The sequence below is a fragment of the Acomys russatus genome, chromosome 25, assembly GCF_903995435.1.
Source record: "Acomys russatus chromosome 25, mAcoRus1.1, whole genome shotgun sequence".
Taxonomy (NCBI): domain Eukaryota; kingdom Metazoa; phylum Chordata; class Mammalia; order Rodentia; family Muridae; genus Acomys; species Acomys russatus.
Genome location: NC_067161.1, coordinates 34,343,557 through 34,364,556, shown reverse-complemented (window position 1 = coordinate 34,364,556; position 21,000 = coordinate 34,343,557). Strand labels below are relative to the sequence as shown.

Below are 21,000 nucleotides of genomic sequence, written 5' to 3'. Positions count from 1 at the left end.
TAACTCCAGTTCCAGGGAGTTACATATAAAAAAATATTTAAAAAAATAAGTATTTTTAAAACTTTGTAAATATGTCTTATAAGTAATTTCCTGCTACTATTTTATGATCTACAATATATGATGAGGAAAAGTCAACTAAAAATAAAAAAGGAAGCTCAAAGACATTACAGAAGGCTACAATTATCCAGTGTCAGAAACCTTATGAAAAAGGTAATGGGAGCCAGGTAGTGGTGGCACACACTGGGAGGCAGAAGCAGGCGGATTGCTGTCAGTTCGAGGCCAGCCTGGTCTACAGAGTGAGTCCAGGACAGTTAAGGATACACAGAGAAACTCTGTCTCCAAAACAAAACAAAACAAAAAAAGGTAATGGATCTTTTTTTTTTTTTTTTTTTTTTTTTTGGTTTTTCGAGACAGGGTTTCTCTGTGTAGCCTTGGCCATCCTGGACTCACTTTGTAGAGCAGGCTGGCCTCGAACTCACAGCGATCCGCCTGCCTCTGCCTCCCGAGTGCTGGGATTAAAGGCATGCGCCACCACGCCCGGCGGTAATGGATCTTAAACTAAGACAAAATGGACCAGCAGTGTAAAGGGCTAACAGGCTATATAGAGACTTACCTGCTCCCCATCACTGTCCTCACTGCTGCTTAGCTTTAAGTCATCTTTTAACATACTAGAGGAAAAAGGTAGAAAAGAGCATTAATCACTGCATACCAGAGTACTAAATATTTATCAATAATTCTAGGAATAATCATTGTGTTAGCCAAAAATTTAATTAACACATACATACATAAACTATCTTCTGTCTGGATTTGTTCATGTTATGCTAAAAAATTTTAAAGTAAGTTAGCCATTTTTATAAGCACCAAACTTGCCATGCATTTAAAATTTTATTTTTAGGTCGGCCTGGTCTATAGAACTAGTTCCAGGACACCCAGGGCTATCACACTGAGAAATCCTGTCTCAAAAAAAAAAAAAAAAAAGATTCTTTTTAGGCCAGTCTGGTCTACAGAACTAGTTCCAGGACAGTTACTTTTACACACACACACACACACACCCTGTCTCAGAAAAAAACAAAACAAAAAAAAAAAAATTTTTTTTTTTTTTTTTGGCTTTTCGAGACAGGGTCTCTCTGTGTAGTCTTGACTGTCCTGGATTCACTTTGTAGTCCAGGCTGGCCTCGAACCCACAGCGATCTGCCTGCCTCTGCCTCCCAAGTGCTGGAATTAAAAGGCGTGCGCCACCACGCCCGGCAACAAAACAAAATTTTTATTTTTTCTTTTCTTTTCTTTTTTATTCTCCCTGAGACAGGATTTCTCTGTGTAGCCTTAGCTCTCCTGGACTCGCTGTGTAGACCAGACAGGCCTCCTGAGTGCTGGCACTAAAGGTGTGAGCCACCACGCCTGACACAAAAATTATTTGTAAAGAAGGCAAAATTTAGTGTTATGCAAAGCAAGCAGTGGGCATGATAGGAAGAGAAGAGCTGCTGCCTCTATGAGTAAAACACCCAATCTTGTTTTCTAGTTAAACTCTCATATATACTCCTGTTACAACACTAATTTACACATACATGTTTACTAAAAAATTAATATAGCTTTATTCTACCAGATATAACTTCTAAAGAGCAGCAAAATACAGTCAAAGCACCAAGAAATGCCTTTATTGCCTTCAATAATCCACCGAGAGAGACCTGTGTAACTTGTGGTGATTGGATACCTGTGAAAACCACAGCTCCATTTCCACAAAGTTGTGATTTATAATTGCCTGGTTCAGATAAAAAGTAGATACCAGCAGAAGAAGAGTTTCAAGTAAGAAATCACCATGTGTGGATTTTTAAAGTCCAAGTTCCAAATCTTCCTGTACCAAAATTCGAATTGAATTAAAAATATATAAATAAACTGACAATTTCTGCATTTTGTTTTGAAAGTAAAATCAAAGATTTAAGTTTTCCTTAAATCCAAAACCATTAAACTTAAAATCTGAGAAACACAAAACAATCTATGGGGGGGGGGGGGGGGGGGTTGGTATTTTTCTTTAACATAGAAGAAAAATTAACACAAATCTTTGGATACCTGCACCTAGAAAATGCTTCCTTTCAAGGTACCAGTAGTTCCATTACCTTCCTTGTTACAGTGTCCTCAGTCTCCAGTCAGTAGGAAGAAATCTTCTTTCACTGCAGTAACTACTTGCACTCTCCCCTCAAAGCCTAATCTGCATGTCTAAATCTTACCATAAATTCAACATACATAAAAAAATCACCTGGAAATAAAGCAACCAAGTGGCTATATAATATGAGAAGTGTTTTTAAAACTAGTTCAGTAAATGAAATGTTTTTACAAGTTTCCTTTTGAACATGGGCTTAAGCGTATCTCTGACTGATTTTCAGTAAGGAAAATGTGCTTACTCTGCATTCTCTCAGCCCTTATGATTTAACAATGGCCCCTCAATGAACCTGTTTACATGTGTGAGTATGTCAAAGCCTTAACCACGCTGCTCTGGGTCCAGCATGCTTTTGTTTCCTCAGCAAACCAAGTGGAATGGCTACATACATGCACTATTGTTTTTTTGCATACAGATATGACAACAGGAATACATAAGTGTGTCAACAGTGTATGGGAAGTGTTTTTAAGCTGTATTTTCTCCTCAGTCCTCCTTTTGTTCCATGAAGAGGCTATTAGGCTGAGGTTAGCACTGTGGTCTTGTGGCTATGGCACAGGAAGCTACATAGTAGCTGTTTCTTTGGAACTTGTTCTAATCAAGGAGTTAAGCTGAGATTTCAGGAGTTTATGTGCTCAACTCTCTAGATGTAACTTATTATCATCTAATAACCTCCCTTACTGTGATACATAGTTTTGATTCTATGTATAAAATATATAAAAACAGGAAAACTTAAAGACACTTTAAACAATGTGCTTTAGTATACAACATTCAATGACTAAATGGAAAGTTTACTAAGAAGAATCCTATTTTTAAGTTTCTTTATTAAATGTGAACTGTTGGAGGAAGGTCCAACTTTTCAAATGCTAATTTCAGTGCCTTGAGATCTGGTTACCACCCTGCTACGGGCATTGTTATGAATGTTGAACTGTCTCCTATAACCATACAATGATAAGGAATGTTCCCCAATTATCCCTGATTGGCTAAATATTCACTATAAGGCAAGATGGCAGTGAGCATGTGGCTGTAGGAACAAACTCAGGGCAAATGATTGGTTTTTATGTGGGTTTTTAATGGTACTAGGATTAGAGTTGCTCACAGTCTGCCCAGCATAGTGCTTACAACTTAATAATCAGTCTCTGTGTGTCAGTCATTGGGGAACTAAGTGGCTAAAGAAAACTACTGTATTGACTAATATAAAAAGAATAATTCGTCTTTCTACAACAGTAAACTGTGAGCTCAGAGTAGGGGTGGGCAAACCATGGCTACAAGCCAAACCTAGGCCAATAGTGTTTTTTCTTTTCTTTTTGTTCTTTGAGATGTTTGTTGTTTTGGAAAAAGAGACTTACTTATATATAGCCAAGATTGATTTGTAAGCACTGGTTGGCTTAAACTAACAGCAATCCACCTGACTCAGCCTTAGTGCTAGGATTTTAGACATATCATTCTATAGCCAGTATTTCATTGCTATAAAGAAATTTTTATCAGACTGGAGATATTGCTCAGTGGTATGGTACTTGCCTAATATATGCAGGATCCTGAGTTCAATCTCTATCACCACCAAAAAAGAGAGAAAACCCAGGTATAACGGCACTTGCCTACACATAATCTCACACTTGGGGAGACAGAGGCAAGAGGATCAAGTTCAAGTCATCCTTGACTACACATGGTGAGTTTGGGAACTACACATGGTGAGTTTGAGAACTATACATGGTGAGTTTGGGAACTACACATGGTAAGTTTGGGAACTACACATGGTGAGTTTGGGAACTACATATGGTGAGTTTGAGAACAGCCCAGACTACATGAGACTTGGTCTCAAAAGAAAAAACAACCAAGTTAGTGTTATTATACAAACACAACCATGTCTGTAGTCTATATACTTTTATATTATAGTGACAGAACTGACTACTTAGGATATAAACTATATGGTCTTTAAAATCTACACTCTCTCGCCCTTTGCAGGTAAAGTTAGCTTAGGTTTGTCTTAAACCTAAGACATAGGCATGGGCATGTATGTAGTTGAATAGTAAAGTATGAGCTTAACATGCACAAAACTTCTGGTTTCACACTGAAAACCAGAGTTCAGTGAGATGACTCAGTTGGTAAACATGCTTGCCATTACATGCAACAACCACAACTTAATCTCTAGGACCAAATAAGTGTCTCTTATAAGTTGTTCTCTGGCTTCCACATGCCTTCCCATACACATACAAATTAAATGGTAATTTAAATCTTTAAAAAACAAAAGGGTAATATTTCTAGCATAAAAAGATGTAGCTATTATAGATAACTTTTAGGGAAAAAAAGACACTCATTGATCAATAAACTTACGATTTTGACTGGTGTCCATTTGATGTTTTAGCAGACGCATTGTATCTTTCTAAAACAAAAAATAAATAAATAAATAAAAGTGAGCAACTGACATTGATTATTTAGATTATAAAATATCTAGCTTCAAAAATATGATTCAAAATAGATACACTGCACATGGTAGACAAAAGACATTCTTTTCTTTCTTTTTTATTTTTAATTTTTTTTTTTCCAATACAGGGTTTCTCTATGATAGCCTTGGCTATCCTGGACTCACTTTGTAGACCAGGCTGGCCTCAAACTCACAGAGATCCACCTGCCTCTGCTTCCTGAGTGCTGGGATTAAAGGTGTGCACAACCACCACCTGGCTAAGACACATTCTTATAAGCCATAAATTTCTATTGCCATTTCAATATTGTAACTATCCTACTACTGATCTAGTTCAATGAAAGATTTACCCAGTATCTGCAGGATACTCACACATACATATAGACACGAAATTTACAATAATATGCCTTTGTATTTTTTGGAGATATGTTCTCACTATACAGCCCAGGCTGGCCCAAATTCACAATGTAGAGCCTGGCCTGGCCTTGGATTTGTAATCTTTCAGTCTCAGCTGCCCCAGAGTCAGGGTTATAAGTGTGTGTCACCACATCCAGCATTATAATAGCACAGCGTTGACAACAAAAGCTAGGAAATAAAATACGTTTCCATTAGTAAGAGCCTAATTAAATAATTGTAGTTATTTTCATGTAACATGATTTTAATGTTATGAAAGAGAAAACTAGAATTGCATAGCATTTAAAGTAAATCTAGTGAAAAATACAAAGTAATAACACACTAGATGAAGTTATGATCCCATTTGCCATAATTAAACACTGGGGAAGTAAATGAGGATGGAGTGAAAGTCAGGGGGAGACATTCTTAAGAGAAAATACAAAGATTTTGGCTTATAGCTAACTTTTTTGGGCATATCATCATGTCAAAACCGGGTGTGGTGGCACACGCCTTTAATCCTAGCACTCAAGAGACAGAAGCAGGAGGATCTCTGGGTAGCAGGACAATCTAGGCTACATAGTGAGACCCCGCTTTAAAAACCACCATTATACCCAGGCAGTGGTGGTACATGCCTATAATCCCAACACACAGGAAGCAGAGGCAGGCACATCTCTGTGAGTTCGAGGGCAGCCTGGTCTACTGGGGGTGAGTTCAAAGACAGCCATGGCTATGTAGAGAAACCCTGTCTCAAAAAACCAAACAAGCAAAACTAAGAAACTCACAGTAACTTCCCTTTTACCTTTTTATCTACAACTACAGCTCTAAGATAGAACTAAATAGACATGCAGATTTAAAGTTTGACCTCCACATGTGCACTATGGCATTCCCATGCCTCAAACACATAATAATTAAGTAAACATAAAGACATAAAGTCTTGCCGGGCGTGGTGGCGCACACCTTTAGTCCTAGCACTTGGAAGGTAGAAGCAGGCGGATCTCTGGATAGCCAGGGCTACACACAGAGAAACCCTATCTCAAAAACAAAACAAAAAAGCAAAACAAAAACAAACAAAAAACCACCACACACACCAACTAGCAAAAAGTCGAATCTTACTTACATTTTTTAGAATACTTTTAAACCAGCATAACTCTATATCATAAACTGCTGCTCCTGGACTATCTTTTTTGTTCCAGAGCTACATGGTAACACTCAGACATCTGCAATGGCCCTGATCTCACCAATATATCAATCTGTGCATTTCTTGGTTGCACATATCTCTTCAGTCATCATCCACAAGAGTTCTAACAAGTGAAGAGCACAATGAAAGTGAGGCTGCAGAGGACACCAGGCTTTTTATCCAGACCAGAAGACTCAGGAGAATAAATACAGAGTGCCTAGCATGCCTGTGGTAGTGCTAACATGATCATTCCTGCCAGAGTTTGTTGTTCTTGGTTTTTGTTTCTTTCAAGACAAGGTTTCTCTGTGTAGCTCTGGCTGACCTGGAACTTGCTTTGTAGTCCAGGCTAGCCTCAAACTCACAGCAATCAACCTGCCTCCCAAATGCTGGGGTTAAATGCCTGGCTGCTGCCTATAGTTTTATCACCACAGAACCAATACCGTGAAGGAAATAGAAAGACAGAAGAAAGGCTCTTGACTTCATGAGGTGCCCATCAAGCTGATTTTATGAACTTTCAACTATTAGTTCAAATAAATAAGTTTATTTTTGTTTTTGTTGTTTGTTTGTTTGTTTGAGACAGGGTTTCTCTACATAGCCCTAGCTGGCCTGGAACTCACTATGTAGATCAGGCTGGCCTTAAACTCACAGATCTCTGACTGCCTGTCTCCCAAGTACAGAGAGGGAATAAAGGTGTCAGTTTGTTACTTATCAGATCATAAAATCAGGCAAAGACATGTAAAAACTTATTAAAAAGTAGTATAAGATGTGGTATGAATAAAATACCCAATAAAATAGGTTAATTTGAAAACCAGCAAGAAAAGAAATACTTACTTTGTTCTCCAGGGCCAAAGTTAGACTGCTGAGACTCCTAAGAGAAAGGAACATAAAGTTATACAAAATGATGGTATGAGAGAAAACCCAATGGTGGGAAAAATTCCAAGTGATTAAAATGCTTCAACATTTTAAGAACAACACTGGAAGAATGTAATGGCCCCATCTAAACAAGAATTACAACAATAGCACGAAGCCACCAAGAGTCTCCATTTCTTTTCAACAAAACTCATGATACTGATAATTTAATTCAGAGACTATAGACTTCAAATAATTTCAAGATTCTTGGTTTTGGGGCTAGAAAGATGTCTCAAATGTCTCAGTGTTAAAAGCAATCTCTTGCTGAAGATCTGAATCCAGTTCTTAGCACCCATATTGGGCAGAGCATAACCACCATAATTTCAGCTCCAAGGGATAAGACATCCTTTCATAGCCTTCTTGGGCACCTGAGCCCACCTGCATATAACACACACACACACACACACACACACACACACACACACACACACACAGTTATAACTAAAAACACACCTTTAATTCTTGGTCTTAAGAAGATACTTGGGCTACAGGTATAAATAAGTAGTAGACAGCATTTGTTTACTATACTCAAGGTCCTGGGTTCAATCCCCAGTACACACAAAAAAAGAGTTAACTAGATGAAGAAGAGCTAGGGATTGAGCTCAGTTAGTAGAGTACTTGTCTAGCATACATGAATCCTGGGTTCAATATCCAAAACTGTATAAACCAACTGTTGTGGCTCATAACTATAATGCTAGTACTTCAGAGGTAGAGGCTGAAAAACTGGGAATTGAAGGGTATCCTAAACATTGTGAGTTCAAGGACAGCCTGTGCTACCTAAGAGCTTGTCTCAAAAAAAAATATACTAGATAAAAATAGCTGTGCAATGTATAATACATTTAAAATATACTAACATATGTATATACATACATACATATATATAAGCTTCCACATAGGTGTTTCATGCCTCTTTACTCCCGACTTTCTGTTCCCAGGTTCTTACAAACCAATAGCATTGTGAAGAAGAAACTGTCACATACATCTTTTTATTATTTGCTTGTTTGTTGTTCTTTTCAGATAGGGTCTCACTATGTAGCTCTGGTTGGTATAAAAGGAACTTGTTTTTTTCGAGACAGGGTTTCTCTGTGTAGCCTTGGCTGTCCTGCACTCACTTTGTAGACCAGAACTCACAGCCTCCCAGTGCTGGGATTAAAAGCGTGCGCCGCCATGCCCAGCATAAAAGTAACTTTTATTTGCCTGCTTCAGTTGTGATTATTGACTGTCTGCTAACCTAGGCCTAGAATGTTTTCAGCCTCTGAGACTTGTTTAATAAGCTCACCAATCATTGTTTTAACTGAGCTCTGGGCTGGCTGGTTCAAGCCAGCTGTTCTGGCTCAAACTCCTCTCCTAGCTGACTTATTCAGTCTGGCTTCTCGCTTCACCCCTGACTTTCTCTGCTTGACCTCAAACTAACTCCAGCAGTCTTTTCTAACTTTCTGGCTCCTCATTCTCTGGCTTGTTCTATCTTTATCTGTGTCTCTCATTCAACCTCTCTCTGTAAAACTCTCCCTGTAAAACTGCTCCCCCCTCCCCGCCCTGCCTCTGCATTGCCCCCCTAAGTAGTTTCCCTTTCCTCTCTCTTCTCATGGGAGTTGGGTGTGTCCTATTCTGTCCTATCTTTCTCTGAACTGTCACTTTTTCTGCCACTCAATATACAACACTTTCAAACACTGGTGCTTCCTTCTACAAACTAACTTACCTTCGTTGTTTGGGATTAAAGGCATGTACCACCATGCCCAGACCTAAGCTTTTCTTTACCTGAAACTTGGCTCTATACCAGTCTGGCCTTGAACTCAGATCTGTTTGCCTCTCTCTCCTGTAGTAAAGGTGTGTTTGTATTCCAGCCAGGTAACACAGACCTAGAAGGTTTTTGGATGTGGTATCTTGCCAGAGCAGCCATGTTCTTAATTAAATTCCTCTACAGGCTGGTCTGAAACTCTAGCGATCAGGCTGCCCTAAAATTCAGAGATGGTCCTGCCTCTGTCTCCCCTACACCAAGCACATACTTTTTTTTTTTTTTAACTCTATGATAGTATAGAATCTGGCACTTAAGAAACTTCAGCAAAACAGAAACATTACTTTCCAAATAACTTCATGTGCAAAGTGTTTTTCCAGGGTAAGTCTATGCTACAAGATATAATGCCAAAATTATACACAGAGCCATAAAAAGCTTACTTAAAAATCTTCCTTTAATGACAGAATTTTCTGGAAAAGAGCACCCAAAGAATTAAAAAAAAAAAAAAAACCCTAAATATTTATTTGCTGTTAAAAAAAGAAGTCAACTAATTTTCGAAAAGGGTACCAAAACCACTCAATGAAGAAATACTTTTTCAACAAATTATGTCAGGACAACCTAAGAGCCACAGCCAAAAGAATGAAGTTAATGTAAAGGCTAAGATAAAGAAAATAGTGCCAAATCTTCAGGACTTTACATTTAGCAGAGGATTCTTATGGTAATGAATCAGAGACACACAAAACCAGATAAATCGGATTTCATTAAAATTAAGATCTTTCAGCCAGGCGCAGCGTCATACGCTGAGAGGCAGAGGCAAGTAGATTGTTGTGAGCTCAAGACCAGCCTGGTCTACAAAACAAGTCCAGGAAAGCCAAGGCTACATAGAGAAACCCTGTCTTGAAAAACAAAGCAAATAAATAAAAATAAAATAAAATCTTTTATGATTCCAAGGACACAATCAAGAATGTGAAAGATCCAGAACTGGTGGCACGTGCCTATCATTCTAGCACGTAAGAGTCTAAGACAAGAGGGTCTCAATCTTGAGGCTAGTCTGAGCTACATAGTGAGCTCCAGTACAACCTAGGTTACAAATTAAAACTGTGTCAAAAAGGAAACAAAGTGAACAGGTGGATAAGGATACGGCTCAGTGGTCAAAGTCCTATCACTGAAGAAGACCTGGACTAGGTAACCTGAGCCATGCAACACACACACACCAAGAACATGAAAAAGAATGATACATACTTGTAGTGTCAAGTGGCTGAGGCAGGAGGACTGAATTCTGGTTCTATAGCAAGACTGTTTCTAAATATGAAAAAAAGAAGTGGAGGAGGAAAGACAACTTACAGAATGGAAGATTCCTATTTGATAATGAATTGGTATCTGTACTCTACAGAGTTGTAAGCATTTCTTAACAATATAGAAGTCTTCTTTAGATATGTCTATAGCCATAAGACCACATATTATTAGATCCCACTTATTTAGGACAGAGAAATAAGAGGGAAATAGTTAAAGAGCATGGAATTTCTTTATGAAAAAGGTGACAAAGATAATCTGTAATTGTGGTAGTAGCTGCACATATCTATAAATGTGCTCAAAACACTGAACTGTAATACTAAATAGATAAATTACATTGTCAATAAATTATTAATTTTAGATTAACAAAAGTTTACTATGTAAGAACTACCTTTTTAGCTGGGTGTGGTGGCACACTCCTTTAATCCCAGCACTCGGGAGGCAGAGACAGGCAGATCTCTGTGAGTTCAAGGCCAGCCTGGTCTACAGAGAGAGTTCCAGGACAGCCAGGGCCATTACAGAGAAATTCTGTCTCAAAAAACAAAACCAAACCAAACCAAACCAAAAACCTACCTTATTTTTAAATGTAAATAAAGTAGCAGCTAAGAAGTCATTTTTGTGAATTATGTTAAAAATGGAGACTCCTGCTGGGCGGTGGTAGAGCAAGCCTTTGATTATAGCACTCAAGAGACAGGGACAGAACTCGGTGAGTTTGAGCCTAGCCTGGTCTACAAATCAAGTTTTGTGACAGGCAGGGATACTGGGGGGGGGGGGGGGGGGGGGGGGGACGCGGGGGAGTGCAGGAGGAGAAGATTTCTCATTGTCTTACACTGATTTACTCGGCAAGTAGTCAAGGGTTAGAAATCCTGTGAGGGGTGGTTGTATACACCTTTAGATTCAGCACTAGGGAGACAGAAGCAGGTGATTCTCTGTGAATTCACACCAGCCAGGGATGCATAATAAGAATCAATCTCGGGGGAAAAAAAAATCTAAGTAATCACTGATTCCGTTCTCTCTTTAACAACAGCTGTTAGCTGATTACAGTACATTTCTATATTCCTTCTCCTTTGAGCTGTCTTTGTTTTTCATCTAGGATGGCTATGTAATAGATCATTATTGAAGCACAGCACAGAAGGAATCTCTGTGAGTTCCAGGCCAGCCAGCTCTATATAGTGACCTAGGCTAGCCAGGACTACAGGCCCACAACAATGCTAAGTCTGCAACTCAAACTCAGGAGAAAAGAAGGTGAGTTCCAGGCCTTTCTGACAGCTGGGAGCTCTGGTGCAGAGCTGTGCCTGGCTGTGGTGTTTGCTTCTGTTTTGGTTGTAGTGTATTTGCTAGTTTCTTATTTGTTTTGAGGTAGATCTCACATAGTTCGGGCTGACAAAGAGATGACTTTGAACTCCTTTTTTTCCTTACCATGGTTCAGAAGTACTGGGATTATAGACCTGAGTCAACAGTCTAGCATAATTCAAGGTAATTTAAGAAAATTATAAAAATACTAAAAAGCTGGGCATGGTGGTGCACTGCCTTTAATCTTGTCACTCAAGAGGCGGAGGTAAGCAGATCTCTTGAGAGTTAAAAGTCAGCCTGGTATACATGAGCTCCAATACAGTAGATCTATCGTCTGTCTCAAATGCACACTAAAATTAATCCCAATACATTCCTAACCTTGAAACTTCCACCACTTGCTACAAATGGCTTCCAAAATTATCAGTGGTGTAAAAAGCCATTTTGGTACGCTCATTACTGGCTCTCTTGTGCTTCTTCATACTCTACGTGATCTAATTTCTTCTAAGATGCTATCCCCAAATTCCCTAGGTATAACAACATTCTCCCCCTTTCCCATCACTGGACCTCTCAGTTAATCTACAACTTTTGGGGGGTGGATTGTAAGACAGGGTTTCTCTGTGTAGCCTTGGCTGTCCTGGACTTGCTTTGTAAACCAGGCTGGCCTCAAACTCACAGTGATCTGACTCCTCTGCCTCCCAAGTGCTGGGATTACAGGCATTCACCACTACACCTGGCCCCAATCTACAACTCTTAAGTAGCAAATAAAGCTTTGCAAAAAGCTTTAAACTGTATTACAAAAGAAGTTATAGCCAGAGAATAAGAAAACCAACTATCTTTTAAGCAACCATCAGTAAGTAGCTAAGGTGTCTCAAACATCAGAAGTCTAAATATGTATAGATAAACTCTATCTCTATACCTAAATTCAGTCAGTAAACATTTGGTGAATAGCTACTATGTGCCAGGTACTAGTTTAGGCATAGGCATATACTATTCTTATTTATTTTCTTGTTTTGTTGAGACAGGGTCTCACTTTAAAGCCCTGGCTGTCCTGAAAGCTCACAATGTAGACCAGGCTGGCCTTGAATTTACAGAGATTCATCTGCCTCTACCTCCTGAATCCTGGGATTAAAGGCATGTACCACCACACCTGGCCTCTTCTAGGTTTTTTGTTTGTTTGTTTTTTAAATATTTTCATGCTTACAGGTGTTTTGTCTGTATGTATGTCATGTACTATTTGCATGCCTGGGGTCATAGAAGCCAGAAAAGGGTGTTAGATACCCTGGATCTGGAGTTATTATATGTGCTTGTTTCCTGGTTCTCTGGGATAACAAGCCACTGCTCTTAACCAGAACCATCTCTCCAATCCTTTCCTCTCTATTTAAATATTCCTTTTAGCTGAAGAGAAAGAGTATCTAAACTGTGTATTGTCTTGCCTACAGCACCCAGAAAACAGCCCAGAAGCAAGTTTCAATACCTTCTAGACTAAAACTGAAAAACCTAACATGCTATCCCAAGTGTACTCAAATACTCTGCTTCATTCCTGTGACAGAGATGACCTATTTATGCTCAGATTCAAAGGCTACTATCTACTAATTCTGCACCAAATCTCAATGCTTTAAATTTTTCCAGGGTTACTATCCTTTTTCCATTTATTAGTTGATTCCCACTTTTCGCCACATATTATGCTTACCATATAAATATGACTAAACATTCTACCTTGTAAGAATCATTCTCAACATAACATGCTGCTTCTAGCGTATTTGTCTGGTACCACGTATAGCAATGTGCTTCCAAAGGCCATCTTTTATACATTCGCCACCCGCCAGTATGTCTGTTGCTCGCTGCAATCACTGCACTCCAGCTTCCTATTAAAGGGCGTGTGGATGGGCATGACATTGCATATCCTTAATACTAGCACTCGGGAAGCAGAAGCAGGTGGATTTTTACATAGTAAGAAGATCCAGTGTAAAAAGCAAACAAACAAAAATCTATTTAAAAAAAAAGGTTGTCATCAGGCTGAAGAAATGGTTCAGAGGTTAAGAGTACCTACCACTTGCTCTTCCAGAGGTCCTGAGTTCAATTCCCAGCAACCATATGGTGACTCACAACCATCTATAATGAGATTTGGTGCCCTCTTCTGGCCTCCAGGTATAAAGTACTTATATACATTAAATAAATAAATTAATTAATCTTTTTAAGCCAAGCGTGGTGGCGCATGCCTTTAAACCCAGCACTTGGGAAGCAGAGGCAGGTGGATTGCTGTGAGTTCGAGGCCTGCCTGGTTTACAAAGTGAGTCCAAGATAGCCATGACTACACAGAAAAACCCTATCTTGAAAAAAACAGAAACAAAAAACAAACAAATAAACAAACAAAAAAGTTGTCATCAAGCTGGGAATGGTGGTGCACACCTTTAATCTCAGCACTTGGCTAGGTAGAGACAGGCGAAGTTCAAGGCCAGCCTGGTCTATAAATCCAGTCCAGGACAGCCAAGGCTACGAAGAGAAACCCTGTCTCTAGAAGAAGAAAAAAAGAAAAAAGAAAAGAAAAAGGAAAAAAATAGGGCAGGCATGATGGGGCACACAATTCGAAAACTTGGAAAATAGTGGCAAGAGAATCAAACCTTCAAGGTCATCCTTAGCTACACAGAGTCTGAGACCAGTCTGGGACATAAAAGATGATGAGTAGGGTAGGATTGAGTGAAGAGGGAGACAGAGAAAATTAAGGGGACATGGGAAGGGAGGGGAAAAAAGACCCCATTCCAGAGTCTGGTTGAAGTTTCTCACCAAAACCAAAATTCCAGCACCATTTACGACATTTGCTGTGAGGTTGTTTACATGAAAAGAATATTCTTTTATATAGAGCTATTTTCAAATACCAATGTTAAAATAGCAATGAAAGGTTTTTTTGAGTTTTGGGTTTTTTTGCTTTTGTTTTTTCTGTAGACCAGGCTGGCCTCAAACTCAGAGATCTGCCTGCCTCTGCCTCCTTAGTGCTGGGATTAAAGGTGTGCACCACCATGCCCATAACCACTGCTTAGTGCAATGAACCTTTTTTTATATTTTATTTGTTTTTTTAATTTTTCGAAACAGAGTTTCTCTATGTAGCCCTGGCTGTCCTGAACTCACTTTGTAGACCAGACTGGCCTCAATGGAACTCACAGAGATCCGCCTGCTTCTGCCTCCCGAGTGCTAGGATTAAAGGCGTGCACCACCACCACTCAGCTTTTCACAATGAACGATTTTTAAGAGCTGAGCATATGTGACTTCTGAGTGCGGCCTTGTTCTTTTCACAGATATAAACCTGAAATTGTCTAGAAATCTCATAAGCAATTCTGTAAACTTTAGTTTATTATAAAAACACCTTAATTTCCTATATGATCTTTGTGACCTGGTATTTTACCTTATCAAAAGAAACCCTATCCATCACCACAGCTCCTCTATGGTCTGAGGTTCCTTAGCAACCCCTGGGACAATTTTCGAAGCCGCCAAAGTGCAAAATAGAGGTAATGTAAGTTTACAGTAGAGTCTTTAGAAGCCTAGAGCCATCCAGGCATGGTGGTGCATACCTTTAATCATAGCACTCAGGGAGGCAGTGGCCAGCCTAGTCTGCAAAGGTCCAGACCAGCCAGGACTACAGAGAAACTCTGTCTTGAAAAACCAAAAAGAAAACAAACAAACAAACAAACAAAAAAAGAACTTAGGCTGCTGTAGATAGAAGCACAGAGCTGTTTTCTAGCTCCTGCCCCACTGCTACTAACAAAACACACAACCCTTGCCTTACATTCTAAACCAACTTGATTTAGCACACATAGAATACTCTACTCAGAGGTGGGCAGTGGTGGTGCACGCCTTTAATCACAGCCCTTGGGAGGCAGAGGCAGGTGGATAACTCTGAATTCGAGGTCAGCCTGGTCTACAAAGCGAGTCCAGGACAGTCAAGGCTACACAGAGAAACCCCTATCTCGAAAAAACAAAAACAACAACAACAAAACCCACAAAAACAAAAAAATAAAGAAAATAAAGAATACTCTACTCAGAAAGAGCAAAACATATTCTTTCCAACTGTACAGAAAATATTTACAAAAAAAGAAATACAGGCCAGGCATGGTGGAACATGCCTTTAATCACAGCACTCAGGAGGCAGAGGCAGGTGGATAGCTGAGTTTGAGGCCAACTTGGTCTACAAAGGGAGTCTAGGACAGCCAATGCTACACAGAGAAACCCTGTCTCAAAAAAAAAAGAGAGAGAGAGAGAGAAAGAAAGAAAAAAAAAAAAAAAAGAAAAGAAATGTTCTGGGCCACTAAATAAGTCTTTGTAAATATAAAATGATTCAAGTCATATGAAGAATGCTTTCTGACACAAATGAAATTAATCAAAAAAAAAATCAGTAATGTGGAAAATCTTCCAAATACTTTAGAACTATAACGCATTTTTAAAAAACACTTGAGCTCTTACTCTTCCTCTCTTCTCACTCTTCCTATCTCTGTCTCTCTATCTCTCTATGGGGCACCTCTCCCCCATGCTCATTTAATAAACTCCTCTACAACAAAAATAAATAAATAAAAACACTAGAAAATAAACATAAAAAGAAGCAAATTAAAACAAAAATATTAAAATTTGCAATGTTTTGTTTAAATGCAAACTTATAGCTGGGCGTGGTGGCACATGCCTGTAAACCCAGGATTCACAGCGTATGCACACACACTACACACATTTCATACATACATACACATGAGCATTAAAAAAGTTTATAGCATGAAAAGTGATAGTAACTTAAACACTAACAAGAAATGGTCACATTAGATAACTTATACTTAAGATAAATTTAGAAGATATTAAATACCCCTAAGTAAACAACATGGAAAGGTCTCCAAGACCACTGCTCACAGATTAAGGATACAAAACCATTTATCTGTACAGAAACAACATCTCTATGGAATGAGTGTACACTTACGAGATGTGCACACGCATGCAAATGCTATGACAAGGCTGCAAAGACACATGGAACTGAATAGAGTAGAGAACAAGAATGGGGCAGAGCTGGTATTAGGAGTCTAGAAGAAACTTCCACACAGGAATGTATGTTTGTCTGGTTGTTTGGGCAGGGTGGGGGTTGGAGACTTTTGAATTCTGAAAATGTAGCCAGACTAGCCTTAAACTCCTGGCCTCCTGTCTTTGAATCCTTAGTTTCTGGGTATCACAAGTGGGAGCTCCCACACCCAGCCTTGTATTTTTGTATTGTTTGTGTGAGTATAAATTAATGTTTAAGAAATTAATCTGTAGAGTTTAGATGGCTGGGAACTGTTGTGTAGGGGCTTCTCATAAGATGTAAATATGTTTGTGGCTAGGTTCTGAGGCTCCTCAGAAAATAACCTGAATGAATAGCCCTAGCCACCTTCAGTCTAGAATACCATGAATTTGCAATAAAAATAAACATCAATGCCTTAAAAAAAAAAACCTCTCCCCATATTACCTTCCAAATTTTCTTAAGTACCTCTTAGTCCAAGATGCTCTCAATTCTATCATTATTTTAAATTTCTTCATAGAAATCATACTACTTAAATTTGCTGACTGATTAATTGACTGATTGAGTTTCCCCTTAGGGAATGGCAATTTTGAACTCATGAAATTTAATTGAGCCATTTAGAGTTTTCTTACATCAAAGACACATTTTATTTACTTACCTTAGTTGGAAAAGGAAATTTGGAAGGTTCTGTTTTGCATGGTGTATGAATAGCCGTTAGAGGGGGAGGCCATGAATGCGTCATCTCCTGAAATGTAATTATTACAGTTTGTTTTCAACCAGGACAAGGTTACAAATCTATACAGCTAAAAACCAGATTTTACTTAGAAATACTGGTTTTATGATTAATCCTCTAAAACTATACATAGTGAGCCAATAAATATTAATAAGGCACAACTGTATGCAGGCAGTAGGACTGGCAAAGGAGTGGGAAATACTAAATTTTCTCTGACTTTAAAAGGTATATAGGTAGAATGATAAAAATCCGTAGAGAGGCAACAGAAATCAGCCTGGAATGAAATACAAGTTCTGGGAAAAAAAAAAAAGAAATACAAGTTCTGACTTGTGCTTGTTTTTTTGAAACACAATCTCATTTTGTAGTCCAGGCTCCCTTAGATTGCTATGTAGACCAGACAAGCCTTGAATTTGTGCTGATCCTCCTGCCTCTACCTCCTGAGAGCTGGACTGGACCACCCCATAGTGGAAATGACCCACTATGCCAAACAAACACAACTATGGAATGTTCCTTAAAAAAAAAAATCTTGCTATGAAGATGGGAGGAACAATAAGGAAAACAGCTAACATTAATCTTTAGCATTAATGGATTAGAAACTATGCTAAATGTTTTGCTTGTCAATCATTTCTTCAAGCTATGAGATAGGTATCATTATTCTAACTCTAAGATGAAACTGAAGCACAAAGTCAACATTACTTATTCAAGGTTCCACGCTCAGTAAATAATGGACACAGAATTTCACTGTAGGAAGTCTGATCACAGAGTCTAAACGCTGAGTGAACATTTTGGTCATATGAAGAAATCAAAAGAGAGATTTCAAAAGCATATTAGGAAAAAAGTAGGTAAGACAGACTCTGGGTCTGATTTCAATAAATGTCTATCTAATGGTGCTATAAATAGCTGGGCATGATAACATGTGCCTCTAATGTCAGTTCTTGAGAGGAAGAGCTCAAAGTAGTCCAGGTTAATGACACCCTGTCTAAGAGAGGAAAAAAGGGCCAAATGAATTTGAGCAACAATGTGTATATCAGAGGATCAAGGAAGAGAAGTATCAATTAGAATAAGGGTATATTTTATTTCCAGCATTTTGTTAAAACTTAGCCATTATATAAACTAGAAGTGACTCTCAGAAATTTATACTGTGGCTATATAAAGATACATTAAAATTACATAAAGATTCCAAAGACTCATAGATTAAAAAATGTTAACAACTCTGGTATTCAGCAATACAGAACTGATTAAACAACTTAGCAGACACATACAATGGAACACCAGACAGATATTAAAATGAGAAATTCAACTATGTTATGAAATGATGTACACAGTCTATTACTGTCAGACACAAATAAATCATAGTCTACGATCTAGTAAATATATATGAAAAGCGAAGCCTCTGGATGCTTAACAGTGGTTACCCTTGGGCAATAGAATGACAGAAGGAGGAAGAGACAGGGCAGTTGAGTGTCTACTAGAACATCTTAAAAAAAAAAATTAAAAGAAAAGAAAGAACCTCTTAAAGCATCCATTTGCATAGGCAGAGAAGGAGGTAGGTACAAAGTCCTACCCCTAGCTGAAGAGCTGACAATAGATCTAGTTGCTGGAAAAGGGAGAGTCTGTTTTCTTTAAGGGTGTGGCCCTTGGTAGGTCAGCCAAACTCCAGTGGATGGTCACATATCCAAGAGTATATGGGCAGCACAAACTATAGTTGCTGAGAAAATAGGGACATAGAGTTGGGTGGGTAGGGTAGTAGAGCTGCAAGAAGTTGGGAAGTGAAAATTATCAAAATACATTATATAACATTCTCAAATAACTAATAAAAATGAGGAAAAACAAAAAACAATAGCAACAACAAAAAAGCACTAGCCACTTTCATGTAGTTGTTCTCTATCCTTTTAAAATACCCGTATTGTTTCCTATACCCAGCTCTAGAAGGTAAGCTTAAATAGTGTCACAACTACATGATATATGATACTTTGTCACAATGCTAGCACTTGACACATAAAAAGTGAACTACTGACAAGTGTATTTTTCAATAAACATTATTTTTTTGACAGATTTTCCCTCTATGTTTATAATAGAGTTCCTAGAAACAATGTGATTACAAGTTGACTGGAAACAAAAATCTACAAAAGGAATATGGTAACTTCTGCACCTCAGGTTTTCAGTACTGGCATCTTGAAAATCAAATACTAAAATGTACTCAACTGCTAATTTTTTCAACAACCAACCTGGCTGAGCATTAAAACACTCAAGGTCATATGTCAAGTTCATACACAGAAAATAAACAAAGAGACAAAGTCTTCCAGGCACTAAAGTTCCATATACTGCTAAAACTTCAAGGGGAAAGGCGCGCGCGCGCACACACACACACAAACTGAACAACCAGCCAAACAAAACAAAACCCCCTAAACAACCACCTATAACAAAATACATACATATGAGCATTTCTATTGCACTAGACATTGTGTGTGTGTGTGTGTGTATGTGTGTGTGTGTGTGTGTGTGTGTGTTTGTGTGTGTGTGTGTGTCTATCTGTCTGTCTGTCTCAAAGAAAGTGAATGCTTGGGGCTAAAGAGATGGCTCAGTGGTTAAGCACTGGCTGTTCTTCCAAAGTACCTGGGTTCCATTCTCAGCACCTACCTATACAGCAACTAACAACTGTTGGTAACTCCAACTCCAGGGGATGGGATGTAACCTCTTTGGACGATACACACACATAGTGCACAGACATACATGCAGACAAAACACTCAGTAAATAAATAAGTTGAGGTTGCAAGAGAGGCAGGGAGGGAGAAGATGAGAGAGAAGAGGGAAAAATACTCTAAGAGATTGAAAATGAAGAGTTTTCACTGTGGCCTGACACAGGAAGAAGAAAGGTTTCCCTGGGATTCTATAGAAGGCAATTATGTAATAACTATTATAGAGAAAGTAGAAAAGGTGGTCCAAAAAGTTTTACTTTACTTCCGCCATCTGAGAGCAGCAGCCATAGCCCTGTGCTACCCCATGGCCATGGGCCTCAACAAGGGCCACAAGGTGATGAAGACCGTCAGGAAGCTTAGGGACAGCGCCTTGCAAAGCACACCAAGTTCATGCAGGACATGACCAGGGATGTGTGCAGCTTTGCACTCTATGAGCTGCAGGCCATGGAGTTGCTCAAGGTGTCCAAGGACAAGCATGCTCAAGTTCATCAAGAAGACAGAGTGGGCACGCACATCTGGGCCAAGAGGAAGCAGGAGGAGCTTAGCATCGTACTAGCAGCCATAAGGAAGGCAGCAGTCAGGAAGGACTGATGCCCCTCTACCAATAAACATTTGTGCCATGTGCACACACACAAAAAAAGTTTTACTTAAAGGAAGCGATAAAACCCAATGTGGAATCGCAAGTCTCTAATAACAGTGCTTGGAAGGTGAGGCAGGAGGGCAGAACCTCAAAGCCAGCCTCCACTATAAGTAAGCCTATTTTTTAAAAAGAAAAAGTATAGGAAAACTAGTTTGGCAAAAGTGGTCAGTGCTCTTCAGCAGGAGAGCTGAGGGCTGGCTATGGGGTGTCTGGGATGTTTAACTCTTCCTTTCAACAGTGATCTTAGCCATCTCAGTTTCTCTTAGGGAGCCACTGAATACTTACAACTAAAAAGTCAAGTTATGAAGGTCAGGGACTAAAGTGAAGACTTTAAGCAACATAAAAAGACAGCTGCGGGCTGGAGAGATGGCTGCTCTTCCAGAGGTCCTGAGTTCAATTTCCAGCACCACATGTGGCTCACAACCATCTATAATGTGATCTGGTGCCTCTTCTGGCCTACAGGTGTACATGCAGACAGAGCTCTCATATGTACATAAACTAAATAAATAAATCTTAAAAAAGAAAAAA

The 21,000-nt window shown here is 38.9% G+C and overlaps 1 protein-coding gene across 1 annotated transcript in view; it reads right to left on the bottom strand.

Annotated features, from left to right (window-relative positions):
- Positions 1-21,000, bottom strand: part of Aff4 (ALF transcription elongation factor 4) — a 71,780-nt gene that overhangs the window by 21,280 nt on the left and 29,500 nt on the right. The window contains exons 5-8 of the mRNA XM_051168074.1: positions 17,059-17,145; positions 6,976-7,012; positions 4,487-4,535; positions 614-668 (exon numbers count right to left, since the gene is read on the bottom strand). Of these exons, the coding sequence (XP_051024031.1) occupies positions 614-668; positions 4,487-4,535; positions 6,976-7,012; positions 17,059-17,145 (228 nt within the window). The remainder of the gene's footprint in view (positions 1-613; positions 669-4,486; positions 4,536-6,975; positions 7,013-17,058; positions 17,146-21,000) is intronic.